This window comes from Barbus barbus, assembly GCF_936440315.1.
Source record: "Barbus barbus genome assembly, chromosome: 27".
Lineage (NCBI taxonomy): Eukaryota > Metazoa > Chordata > Actinopteri > Cypriniformes > Cyprinidae > Barbus > Barbus barbus.
This window is the reverse complement of record NC_136755.1, coordinates 5,704,218-5,716,911: the sequence shown is the minus strand read 5'-3', so window position 1 is coordinate 5,716,911 and position 12,694 is coordinate 5,704,218. Positions and strand designations below refer to the sequence as shown.

General features: G+C 48.1%; 1 protein-coding gene across 1 annotated transcript in view; it reads right to left on the bottom strand.

Moving 5' to 3' along the window:
• Window positions 1-12,694, bottom strand: part of LOC306847024 (tripartite motif-containing protein 16-like) — a gene marked incomplete at both ends in the record, with an annotated part of 98,838 nt that overhangs the window by 83,550 nt on the left and 2,594 nt on the right. Inside the window, 3 exons of the mRNA XM_079380759.1 lie at window positions 9,758-9,817; window positions 9,906-10,056; window positions 10,186-10,369. Of these exons, the coding sequence (XP_079236885.1) occupies window positions 9,758-9,817; window positions 9,906-10,056; window positions 10,186-10,369 (395 nt within the window). The remainder of the gene's footprint in view (window positions 1-9,757; window positions 9,818-9,905; window positions 10,057-10,185; window positions 10,370-12,694) is intronic.

The following is a 12,694-nucleotide window of genomic DNA, read 5'->3' as shown; positions in this document are numbered from 1 at the left end:
ATTGGCGTTGGAGGCACCGGCTCGGTGGCGGACTTCAAAGCAGAAGTCCTGGAGCGCGAGGAACCACCGCGTCACTCGGGCGTTGGTATCCTTGGCTTTCGCCATCCACTGGAGCGGCGCGTGGTCCGTGTAGAGCGTGAATCTCCGTCCCAACAGGTAATAGCGCAGCTCCAGGACTGCCCACTTGATAGCCAGTGCCTCTTTTTCTACCGTTGCGTAGTTTCTTTCGGCTGAGGTCAGCTTCCTGCTAATATACAAGACAGGGTGTTCCTCACCATCCTGGACTTGCGAGAGGACGGCTCCCAACCCTGCCTCGGACGCGTCCGTTTGCAGCAGAAAGGGGCAGCCGAAGTCCGGGGCGCGCAGGACCGGTTCCTCCGTCAAGGCCTGTTGAATCCCCCGGAACGCCTTTTCCTCCTCAGGTCCCCACTTGACGCGCTCAGGCTGCCCCTTTCTGGTCAGGTCTGTCAAGGGGGCGGCTAGAGAGGAGAAGTTAGGGATGAAACATCTGTAATAACCTGCCAACCCCAAAAACGCTCGTACCTGGGACTTGGTGTTGGGCCTTGGAGCGGCACGGACAGCTTCCACCTTCTTCTCTTGGGGTCGTATGAGGCCCCGTCCCACTTGAAATCCCAGGTACTTGGCCTCGTAGAGCGCTAGGTGACACTTAGCGGGGTTGGCGGTGAGCCCAGCCCGTCGAAGATCCGTCAGCACCCTCCGCAGACGGTCTAGATGGTCTTCCCAACGCTCCGAGTGGATGACCACATCGTCGATGTAGGCCGCGGCGTACTGCTGGTGCGGCCGCAGGAGGATGTCCATTAATCTCTGGAAGGTGGCTGGAGCTCCGTGCAGGCCGAAGGGAAGGACCCGATATTGCCAGTGTCCGCTAGGGGTGGAAAAGGCGGTTTTTGGTCTGGCGGCGTCCGTCAAGGGCACCTGCCAGTAGCCCTTGGTGAGATCTAATGTGGAGATATATCGGGCCCTCCCGAGACGGTCCAGTAACTCATCCACCCGGGGCATTGGGTAGCCGTCGAATTCTGAGGCTTCGTTGAGGCGACGGAAGTCGTTGCAGAAGCGGAGGGTGCCGTCAGGTTTTGGTACCAATACAATGGGGCTGGACCATGGGCTGTGGGATGGCTCAATCACCCCTAACTTCAGCATGTGCTGGACCTCTTCCTCAATAGCCCGCCGACGAGCCTCAGGGATGCGGTAGGGCCGTTGCTTAATCACGACTCCTGGGGACGTCCGGATGTCGTGTTGTAAGAGGTGGGTGTGTCCTGGCACCGGGGAGAACACATCTGGGAACTGACCGACCAGGTGCCCAAGCTCAGCCTTCTGAGTGGCCGAGAGTTCTGGGTTGACGTCTACTGGTGCTGGTTCCACGGCGGCGAGGGCTGCGGTTTGTGCTGGGGTGCCGACCCATTTCTTGAGGAGGTTGACATGGTATAGCTGCTCGGGGCTGCGCCTCCCCGGCTGACGCACCTTATACGTCACGGGCCCCACTCGCTCGATCACCGTGTAGGGCCCTTGCCAGGTAGCCAAAAACTTGCAGGCAGACGTAGGCACCAGCACCATAACCCGGTCGCCTGTCTGGAACTCTCGAGGCTGAGTGGGCCGGTCGTAATGCCGCCGTTGGGCCTGCTGGGCTCTGGCCATATGTTCCCGGACTAATGGCATGACCCGGTCGACGCGTTGCCGCATTTCGGTGACGTGTTCGACGAGGGATCGGTGTGGAGTGGGTTGTTGGTGTTCCCAGGCCTCCTTGGCGACGTCCAACAATCCTCGGGGCTGTCTGCCGAAAAGGAGCTCGAACGGGGTAAAGCCGGTGGATGCTTGCGGAACTTCACGTATCCCGAAGAGGACGTAGGGCAACATCAAATCCCAATCTCGTCGGTCCTCGGCGGCCACTCTCTTCAGCATCTGTTTGAGGGTTTGATTAAATCGCTCGACGAGACCATCCGTCTGGGGGTGGTATACGGAAGTCCGCAGCTGCTTTACCCGAAGCAGACGGCATAGGTCAGCCATTAGCCGGGACATGAATGGGGTGCCCTGGTCGGTCAGGATTTCGGCTGGCAGGCCAACCCGGCTGAAGAAGAGGAAGAGTTCCTGCGCGATGTTCTTCGCCGTGGCCTTCCTCAGGGGAACAGCTTCCGGGTAGCGGGTGGCATAGTCAACGATCACCAGAATGTGCTCGTGGCCCCGGGCCGACTTGGGTAACGGCCCCACCAGATCCATCCCGATGCGCTCGAAGGGCACCTCTATGATGGGTAGAGGTATGAGCGGTGAGGGGGGAGGCTTTGTGGGAGACGTCTTCTGACAGACGGCACACGCTTGGCAGAAGCGTTTGACTTCGGCCTCCAGGCCAGGCCAGTTGAAGCGGTCCCGTATCCGTTGCGCGGTGTTCTGGGCCCCCAGATGGCCCGCTGTGGGGTGGGCGTGGGCTAGCTGGAGGACAGCTTCCGTCTTGGAGTGTGGCACCACGAGAAGTTTCTTCTTCTCCCCCCTCCGCTCGGCGACACAATAGAGCAGCCCGTTCTCCACAATAAAGTGGGGGAGAGGATGCGGCTTTGGCTGGCGGTCTTTCCCCTCCAGCACGCGGACCTGATCCCAACAATGTTTAAGCCGCTCATCCTCCCGTTGGGCCTGTCCAAACGAGCCCCCTCCCACGACCTGCTGGTACACATCAAAAAACAGGTTAGAATTTTGGGAGGGGGACTCACCTTCTCTCCCACTGTCGGTTGCGAGGAGAACGGGGGCGGCGATGAGGTCCAGATCGCCGTCCGCGGCGGCCCCTTTTTTGGCTGACAGGCCGTGCAGTGGCTGCCAAGAGGGCATCCAGCCCCGGCCAGTCTCGTCCCAAGAGCACGTCAACGGGCAGTCGCCGCACTATGCCCACTTCGACGGGCCAGGAACCTGGGCTGGCAGAGATGGTTACACGGCGAGTGGGTACCTCCCGTGTGTCCCCATGAACACACGCAATCGGGAGCCAGGTTTTAGTCTCGTTGCGGGGGGGCAATATTTTGGCGTGGACGAGACTGACCGCGCTGCCAGAGTCAAGCAGTGCTTTGTGCGGCCGGCCATTTATCTTGATTTGTGCTTCTGGAGCCCCGCATGGAAGTTCCTGGTGCATTGCACAGCCTGCCAACCACGGTTGAGCCTTAGGGGAAGAAGGTGCCGTGGGCATGGATTCGTCGGGTGGTTCTGGGGCCGCCGCTCTGCCCATTGGTCGCGAGGCGCCCTCCGGCGCGCGCTGCTCCTGGACCACCCTCCGGGAAAAAGGCAGCACTCGCTCCCCGCCGTCGCGGCGTTGGGCCGCCTCTGCCAGCTCGATCGCCTCCACAAGCTCCGACGTGGTGGTGGGGTTCCGCATTCCTACCGCCTGACGGAACGCTCGGGGTAAGGCGCGCAGGAGGCGATCGATGATGACGCGCTCCGCTACCTGAGCCGCCGTTGGGGCTCCCTCCATGAGCCAGTGGTGGGCGAGACGCGTGAGTTCGGCCGCTTGGGTCCGAGCCGATCGTCTGGGCTGGTAGACCCAATCATGAAATTGCTGCGCGGCGCACACCGGGGATAATCCCACGCGAGCCAGGATCTCCCGCTTGACTTCCTCGTAGTCAGCGGCGCGCTCGACGGGGAGACTGAAGAACGCGCGCTGGGCTTCTCCAGTGAGAAGAGGTGCCAACGCGCTTGCCCACTCCTCTGGATCCCACCGTTCAGACCTGGCCGTGGTTTCGAACAAATGGAGGAAGGCCTCCACGTCATCCTGCGCTGTCATTTTGGGAATGAGTTGCGTGGCTTGTCTCCGTGGCTCAGGCAGCGGGATACGCTGGCGGGCGGCCGAGCGAAGATCGGCGAGCTCCTGGTCAACCTGGCCCTGCCGGCCGGCAAGATGTTCTACGATTTGCTGTTGGCGCAGGCTGACCTCAGTGAGCTGCCGAAGTAGCTCCTCCATGCTTGGGGGAGGAGTGGCTGCCTAGCAAACAGAAACAGAGAAAAGAAAAAGGATGAGTGCTGAGATCACTTGCCGGTGCGAAACTTCCACTTTTATGCCCGCATTCTCCACCAGTGTGGCGCGGGGTGGAAGAATCACACGACAAGGAGAGCTCAAATAGATACCCCGGAGGGTGGATTTTATTAGTAGATGAATTGATGGAGGGTGAAGGTCGGGGCTGAGGTGCTCTCGGTGCTCTTGGTGCTCTTCTGTGGCGTGGTGGACCGGCGCGGTGCAGGGTGCAGGCTGGGTCGCTCAAACGCTTGTTTCTGTAAGAGAGAGTCGAGAGAGTGTTCATTAGTGCTTCTTCTTGGAGAGGTTTCTCCCCGTCTCCTGGCCTCACGCGGCTTATCTGGCCGCGGGCTAATGGGGAACAGGTGCGGCCGCTTCAGCCTTGATGAGCGGGTGCAGGTGTTCCTGGTGCGTTTCCAGGGCAACGCTGATGAGAGCTCGGGACGCTCGTCACAATATATATATATATACTGTATATATATATATATATATATATATATATATATATATATATATATATATATATATATATATATATATATATATAAATAAATATATGTATATATATACATATATTTATATATATATATTTATATATAATTATTATTATTTTCCAAAGTTGCATTTAATTTGCAAATGCATAAATCCCGATAAATGCAATTTTTATTATTTCTAAAGTGCTTCTTTATAATGAGCATCGCTTTCTCAATACTAACACTGTCACGAATCCGGTTCATGGTCTTCCGTACACTCACCGTCAGAGGTCGCCCTTCCATCATATTGACTCTTGCACCACACTACTGTTGCTCTTCACCCACAGACTACAATTCCCATCATCCATTGCACTGACGACACACAGCTGTTACCAATTTTCCCCCAGGCTGTGAGAGCCCTGAACTCAAATCACCCCGCCCCCCTCTGAAACCCCTACCTACTGAAACATGGACCCCCATGTGCAATCCGAAGTGTGCTACACACAGGTGAGTGGGCCTGTACAAACCACCTGTAGTACCACACTCTCCTCTATGTGCACTATGGGCACTTTACACTATGGACACTTTACACTATGTGCACTATGGACACTTTAAACACACTGCTGCATGTACACAATCCCACAAAAGACTCAGCAATATATGTATGTTTACATGCTCATGCACTCCAAATCATCCTGCACTGTTCCCCAACCAGCTGCTTGACTCAAAATGTCTCTCTTTGCACATGTACAGTATTTGTGAAGCATTCGTATAGTTTGTATTTTTTATCCTCTATTTTTTTAGTTTGTATAGGGTAAATATTTATGTGATGCATTTGTATAGTTTGTATTTTTTATCCTTTATTCTTTTAGTTTGTATAGGATAAATACTTATATATAGTATACTTATAGTTAAATCCCCTCTGATGCACATCATTCAGTAGTGTACTGCATTAGCCAAAATCATGACAGTAACTTTAGTAAGCAATTGTAGGTGCTTATTTTGAAAGACCTTACGTCAAAGTCTACATGCTACAGAGGGTTGCTTTATCCGATTTTCAATTTCATCATCAAGATTGCAGTCCTCTGATACAACGGTGTCCAGATACTTAAAGGATGGTACTATTTAAACAGGCATAGTGGGTGGAGGGCTGAGCCTCTATTGACATATCACTTCAGTTTTAACAGTATTGTATATATATCTTCTATATGAGAATGAGAATGAGCTTTATTGGCCAAGTATGTTTACACATACAAGGAATTTGTTGTAGTGACAGAAGCTCCACAGTGCAACAGAAAGACAGCAACAGGACAGGACACAGATAATAAAAACAAAATAACAACAAATAGCCAATAACCAATGCACAAAGCAGTAAAATATATATATATATATATATATATATATATATATATATATATATATATATATAATATAGACAACTATGTATGTACAGGTCAAGTATGTGCAAAGTAGAAATTGGAAATGAGAAAAAAAAAAGAAATAAGTGAGTGTGGTGAATGGATAATGCATTAGTTGTGTGTTCCACGTTTATTGTTGAGTGTTCATGAGATGTATTGACTGAGGGAAGAAACTGTTCCTGTGTCTGGTCGTTCTGGTGCACAGAGCTCTGTAGCGTCAACCAGACAGTAACAGTTCAAAGAGGGAGTGTGCTGGGTGTGAGGGGTCTAGAGTGATTTTACCAGCCCTTTTGCTCACTCTGGATGAGTACAGTTCTTGGAGAGTGGGGAGGGTTGTACCAATGATTCGCTCAGCAGTCCGGACTACCCTCCGTAGTCTTCTGAGGCCAGATTTGGTCGCTGAGCTGAACCAGACAGTTATAGAAGTGCAGAGGATGGATTCAATGATGGCGGAGTAGAACAGTTTCAGTAAGTCCTGTGGCAGGTTGAACTTCCTCAGCTGGCAAAGAAAGTACAACCTCTGCTGGGCCTTCCTGACAATGGAGTCTATGTGAATATCCCACTTGAGGTCCTGACAGATGGTGGTGCCCAGGAATCTGAATGACTCCACTGCAGTCACAGTGCTGTTCATGATGGTAAGTGGGGGGAGAGCAGGGGGGTTTCTCCTGAAGTCCACAATCATCTCCACAGTTTTGAGCGTGTTAAGCTCCAGGCTGTTGAGACTGCACCAGACAGCCAGCTCCTTAACCTCCTGTCTGTAAGCAGACTCGTCACCGTCCTGGATGAGGCCGATCAGTGTGGTGTCGTCTGCAAACTTCAGGAGCTTGACAGAGGGGTCTTTAGAGGTGCAGTCGTTGGTGTAGAGGGAGAAGAGCAGTGGGGAGAGTACGCAGCCCTGAGGAGCTCCAGTGCTGATGGTGCGGGTGCTGGATGTGAATTTACCAAGCTTTACTAACTGCTGTCTGTCTGTCAGGGAGCTATTGATCCACTGGCAGACGGAGGTGGGGACGGAGAGCTGGGTTAGTTTATTTTGAAGGGTTTCCGTGATGATGGTGTTAAAAGCGGAGCTGAAGTCCACAAACAGGATCCTCACATAAGTCCCTGGTCTGTCCAGATGCTGCAGGATGAAGTGCAGTCCCATGTTGACTGCATCATCTACAGACCTGTTTTCTCAGTAGGGGTCCAGTAAGGGTCCAGTGATGTCCTTCAGATAAGCCAAAACCAGTCTTTCAAATGATTTCATGGCTACAGACGTTAGGGCCACAGGTCTGTAGTCATTAAGTCCAGTAAATTTGGGTTTCTTTGGGACGGGGATGATGGTGGAGCGTTTGAAGCATGAGGGGACTTCACACATGTCCTTCACATATGTCTTCACAGCAGCAACAAGGATAGTTTGCAGGTCTTCTGGTGTATGTTCCAAAAGCACGCAGTCATCGGCATATTGCAACTCAAGGATCTGCATAGTTGAGACCTTGGTAGAGGCCTGGAACCTTCGAAAATTAAAGAGGTTTCCCTCCAACCTGAAGTCAACAGTGATCCCACTGCTGCTTTCAAGTTTATCATGCAGGAGCTTTGTGACACATAGGAGACAGATGTTAAAAAGTACATTCCAACACACATCCTTGCCTACTCCAGTGCGTACTCTAAAAGGCTCTGACTCCTGACTACCTATGGTCACACAAGCCACCATTCCTTCATGGAACTGTGAATAATTTTTACAGAATTTTTTTGGACAACCAAATTTTGCCAGAATGTTCCAGAGCAGCTCTCGGCTCACTGTATCAAAAACTTTGGAGAGATCAACAAAAGCCATTAAAAGGTCCTGATGCTGTTCATAACATTTTTCTTGAAGCTGTCTCACTGTGAAAACCATGTCCACAGTACTCCAATTCTTCCTGAAGCCACACTGTGACTCTGGTAAGGAGCTTAGCAGGGATGCCATCATTGCCAGGGGACTTATTATTTTTGAGAGAGTTAATAGCTGGCAGCACCTTTAGGAATGTTGGATGGTGATCAAGGTCTTGAATAGTTTGCCGATTTGGTAGCTCCTCCAAGATGGAATAATCAATTGGTGACTGATGATTAAGGAGGGCATCAAAATATTCAGCCCATCTTACCAAGATCTGTTTTTTATCTTTTAATATTTTAAGTCCATCTGCTGCTTTCAAATGTGTAATGGAACAACTCCTTGGGCCGTATATGGTTTTTAAGGAGTTGTAAAAGTTGTGCATATAGTTTCTGTGAGCATATGTCTCGCTGCCCCCACACTCTGGAACTCTATTCCCCAGCATATTCGCAACCCCTCTTCATTACAGGATTTCAAAGCCCACCTGAAAACATATCTTTTCACTTTATGTTATTCTATTTCCTGTCTCCTGATCTGTGTGTTTTTTTGTGTTCTCTACATTCAATTTGTATGTATGCCTTTATGTTGAATGATCAATGATTGTAAAGTGTCCTTGAGTTTGTAGAAAGGCGCTATATAAAATAAACATATTATTATTATTATTATCATTATTACCATTGAGGAAGGACCTCCTCTCACAAGGGAAGGGCATGATTTGACATCCCCAGCCAGAGCTGTGGAGCCTTCATGTTTGCCCCCTCGACGGGAGTCTTACAGCTCTCTGCGAGTGTAACTAATACCATTTTGGAGGCTCGGGCCCGGTCTACGAGATGTCATTTCACCCTTAAATGGACAGTTTTCTCTGACTAGTGTGCAGCACAGAACGAGGACCCATCCTCTTGCGACGTGTCCTACATGCTAACCTTTCTACAAGAACTGCTGGACAAGGGGCACGCCCCCTCCACGCTCAAAGTTTATGTGGCAGACATTGCGTCGAATCATTCTATCGTGGCTGGCCAGAAAATTGGCAGGAACGACCTGGTTGTTAAGTTTCTGAGGGGAGCTCAGAGATTGAATCCACATCGCCCTCACACAGTGCCGACTTGGGACCTATCTAATAGTCCTCAGAACCCTATGGGGCCCTCCCTTCGAGCCAGTCCAGTCGGCCGATTTGCAGCCCCTGATGCTTAAGACCGCCTTCTTTTTGGCTTTAGCACCAGTCAAGTGAGTGGGCGACCTGCACGCACTGTCGGTCAATGCTTCATGTCTTGACTTTTGGCCTAATGACTGTAGAGTTGTCCTCAAGCCAAGACATAGCTATGTGCCTAAAGTCCTAAAGTGTGCTCTCCACTCCGTTCAGAGCACAAGACATCACCCTTCTATCACTCTCCAATGCAGAGGGTGAACAGGGTCCTAATCCACTCTGCCCAGTTCGGGCTCTTAGAGTATAGGTTGAGCGCTCTGGCCTATTTTGGCACTCAAAGCAGCTCTTTGGATGCTTCGGAGGCCGCTCTAAAGTGCTTCCAGTTACAAAGCAGAGACTTACCTCTGTTCCCTGAGATAAGGGAACGAGCATTGCATAGTCTGACGTGCTATAAGGCTGCACACGAGTGTATGATTGGCGCTTCGGTTGAAAGATTCTGACCAATGGCGCTCAGAGCCGACTTGTATAGCAGTCGGCTCCACCCATTTTGGTGGGTTAAAGTGCCATTTGTTTGTGCAGCTACACAGACGTGAACAAGTCAGGCTTCAGTACCAGAGTAAACAGGAGTTTCCTCAAAAGCTTATAAAAGGGAACCGAGGTTACGTTAGTAACTGGAGCATTCTCAATTTCAGTCCTGGTGACCCCGCCCCCCCAAATACGTAATTCTTATTTTCATGTTTCATGTGTATTTGCATGTTTAAAAAATGTATAGAAAAATAATACACGGGTTTATCAGTGTCCATAAAGAGACTTTGTGTTATAAGCATATAACAATGCTGTCTTTTGTGTATTCCTATTTTCCTAGTAACTTACACTGTAGGAAGTCTTTCCTGCTTTCATATTCTGGGGTGGGAATGATCTGGATGCATGTCACTGTTGAAAACAACACACATGACTAACGGATTCAGTGTAAAAGAACTAGATAAATAAACAAAATACTAATGAGTCTCTAGTACTTTACCTCTTCCAGAGAGTTTTTCAATCTTCTCTTTGCACAAATCCTCCAGTTTCTGTCTCATTTTAGAGACTGATTTTCCTACAATATCTAAAGAACTGTCAGTGATGCTGGGAACATCTGGAGATCCAGGAGGAACAGGGAGAGACGGGAAACTCTGCACAGACACAAACAACCAGAGAATAAATGTAAGACAGAAATATTTCATAGAGAGTAAATACTGCTCAAGTATCAATAAAATCTGTAAAAGCTCTCAGTAATGAAAATATAAAGACCATGGGGTTACCTGGAGGAAATGGGTGTGATTATGTGTCTGTGAAAGCTGTTGTAGTTCAGCATCACTCCTCCTTAGTTGATCAATGTCCTGCTTTAGTCGTTCCATAAGTGCTTCAGCTTGACTCACTACAGTCCTTTCTCGATCTCTGATCATCTGTGTGACCTCAGAGCGTCTTCTCTGTCTGTACAGAGCGCTGTAGGACACACATTAAAATAAGCTCTTACTGCTGTAACATAATACAAGTAATATTAATATGTAATTTAAAGAAATAGTTTAATTTAGCTCAAAGGGAATCATTTATGATTTTATAGGGATTTGAACAGAATCAGTGTTACGGCGATTCACTGAACGAGCCGTATAACAAACTCTGCACTGGATATTAAAATACAAAATATAGTGAAAACACTATTAAACAGCACAGTAACTAGATCGGCAGATTAAGACATTAACTTGTGAGCACAAAACACAAGATACTTCTCTTTTCAATATAAATCAGATTTTATGCATTTTTAGACATAAACTAATCTAACACATGAACAAGCATTCACACGTTGCAGAAAGAGAGAAAGTGAGGAAAGGATGAGTTTAAGAGAATGGAAATGTGAAATCCCAAGTTTACAGCAATATGTTCAATTGCATAGACCTTAACAACCATTACTCACTTATTTAACCCTCGCTTTGAGTTTCTCAATGAGGCTAATATTTATATTAAAGTCACCACTTTAGAACTTGGAGGCGTTACTTGCTTGCTTTGCTTGTGTTACGGGTTTCCTTTGTGTCGTCGTTGCAGACAGGGGGTTCCCCAAAGTGTCTGATTGGCTGGAAGTTCAATGGTCTTTGAAGTGAGGTCTTGGCCGTTGGCTGAGGATGCGGAGTTGGTCTGGTCGAAGTTTGAAGCGAGTGCAGTTGGAGCTGGACTTTGTAGCAAACTTACATTAGAACACGAAACTCCACGGAAAGACAAGAAACTAAAGTAAAAGAATAAAAGGATGTAACGAGACTAGGTTGTTTTCCTTCTCATTATGGCATGTGGGCCAGAGCACGCTCAAAGAGCAGCACGCGGTGGCAAAAGAGAAGAAGAGAGTAACTAAGAGAGCATTTTTACGAAGAAGAGTAAGAGCGACAAAAGGAAGAGAGAGTAAGAGAAAATAGCAAGAGAGACTAAGAGAAAGTTTGATGGATGTCCTGAGTTTTTAAACTCTGCTTTCAGACCGTCCCATCTGGATGTCTTGACCAATTAGATACTGTCCTTGCTTGGGGTATTGCTTTGTTTCTCCACCCCACTAATAAATCGTTGTTATCTGTTCAGTCAGAGGTCCGAACTTTACAGGTTCTTGCAAAGTATACTTTTGAACATCGATTTCTATGACAAGACTATGATACATTTGACAAAGAATTAATTGGAAGAAACATTTAAAGCATGAATTTTCAAACTCATACATACCAAGCATGAATATTAATCCTTCAGCTATTACCACTACATACACAATGAGTGATTAAAACAAGGATATTCAAATGTCTGTTACATACACAATATGCAGCAACAGCTTGGGACTGACTATACTACACTGGATGTGTTACATCCAGGGCCTAAAACACTCGCCAAGCGCCAAATGCGAGTAAAAATCAACGTTGCCAGTTGGCAAGTAAAACTTTTACAAAATATAACAATGCAATGTAGTGTGAACAACAGCCGGTTTTAAAAGGCATTCGCTGTTTCTGACTTAAGCAAATAAAATAATCTTTTCCGATCATCGTGAATAGCTTTTCTGTCATAAGCGACAAGAGCAAATCAAATAATAGCTTGTCCCTAGTCACGGTGAGAAGATATTGCTTCTTCATTCGGAAGATTAACTTTTCCCTTCTTTATTCTTCATAACCCGAGAATGTGGCAACACATACCTGGGCTTATGCCACAGAAACGGTGCAGTGAAATAGACTATAGTTGGAAAGGTTGCTCGTTCGGCTGTACATATACGCTGATCTGTTTTTTGAGCCGCACATTTTGACATAATTATGTGTGTTTTCGTCCGTTGAAGCGCTACTGGTGCGCTGTCTAAAAGTATACTTCGGCCATCCGCCAGGGGCGTAGATTACACTTTTTCATTGGACAGTTGTGTTCTCGACATGTTGAGGTTTTAATGAAGCAATGTATATAAATGCAGAATGATTTAAAATTCAAAGAGACAAGATAATTTATACATGACGTTTACGTTTCCATGGCAATCAGGCACTCAGTTTGTGACGTCACGACATGTCCAGGCTCGCGCCCGCGGTCCATCATTCATTAGAGGTCGAGATGAGTTCAAAGCGGCAAGAAACTCTTCACTCCTTTTTTACGAAGAAGTCAAGCAGCGTAAGTTGGCATGTGGGATCCGAATAGTGTTGCACAATGTTCAGTGACTCTGCCTATTGCTCGTTGAATAATTAGCAAGTTTTGATGTTCATTATATGGAGAAAAAAAAGCGTCCTGGACAAACATGCACTTATTTATTTTCAGTGTATTTTTTCCGTAACT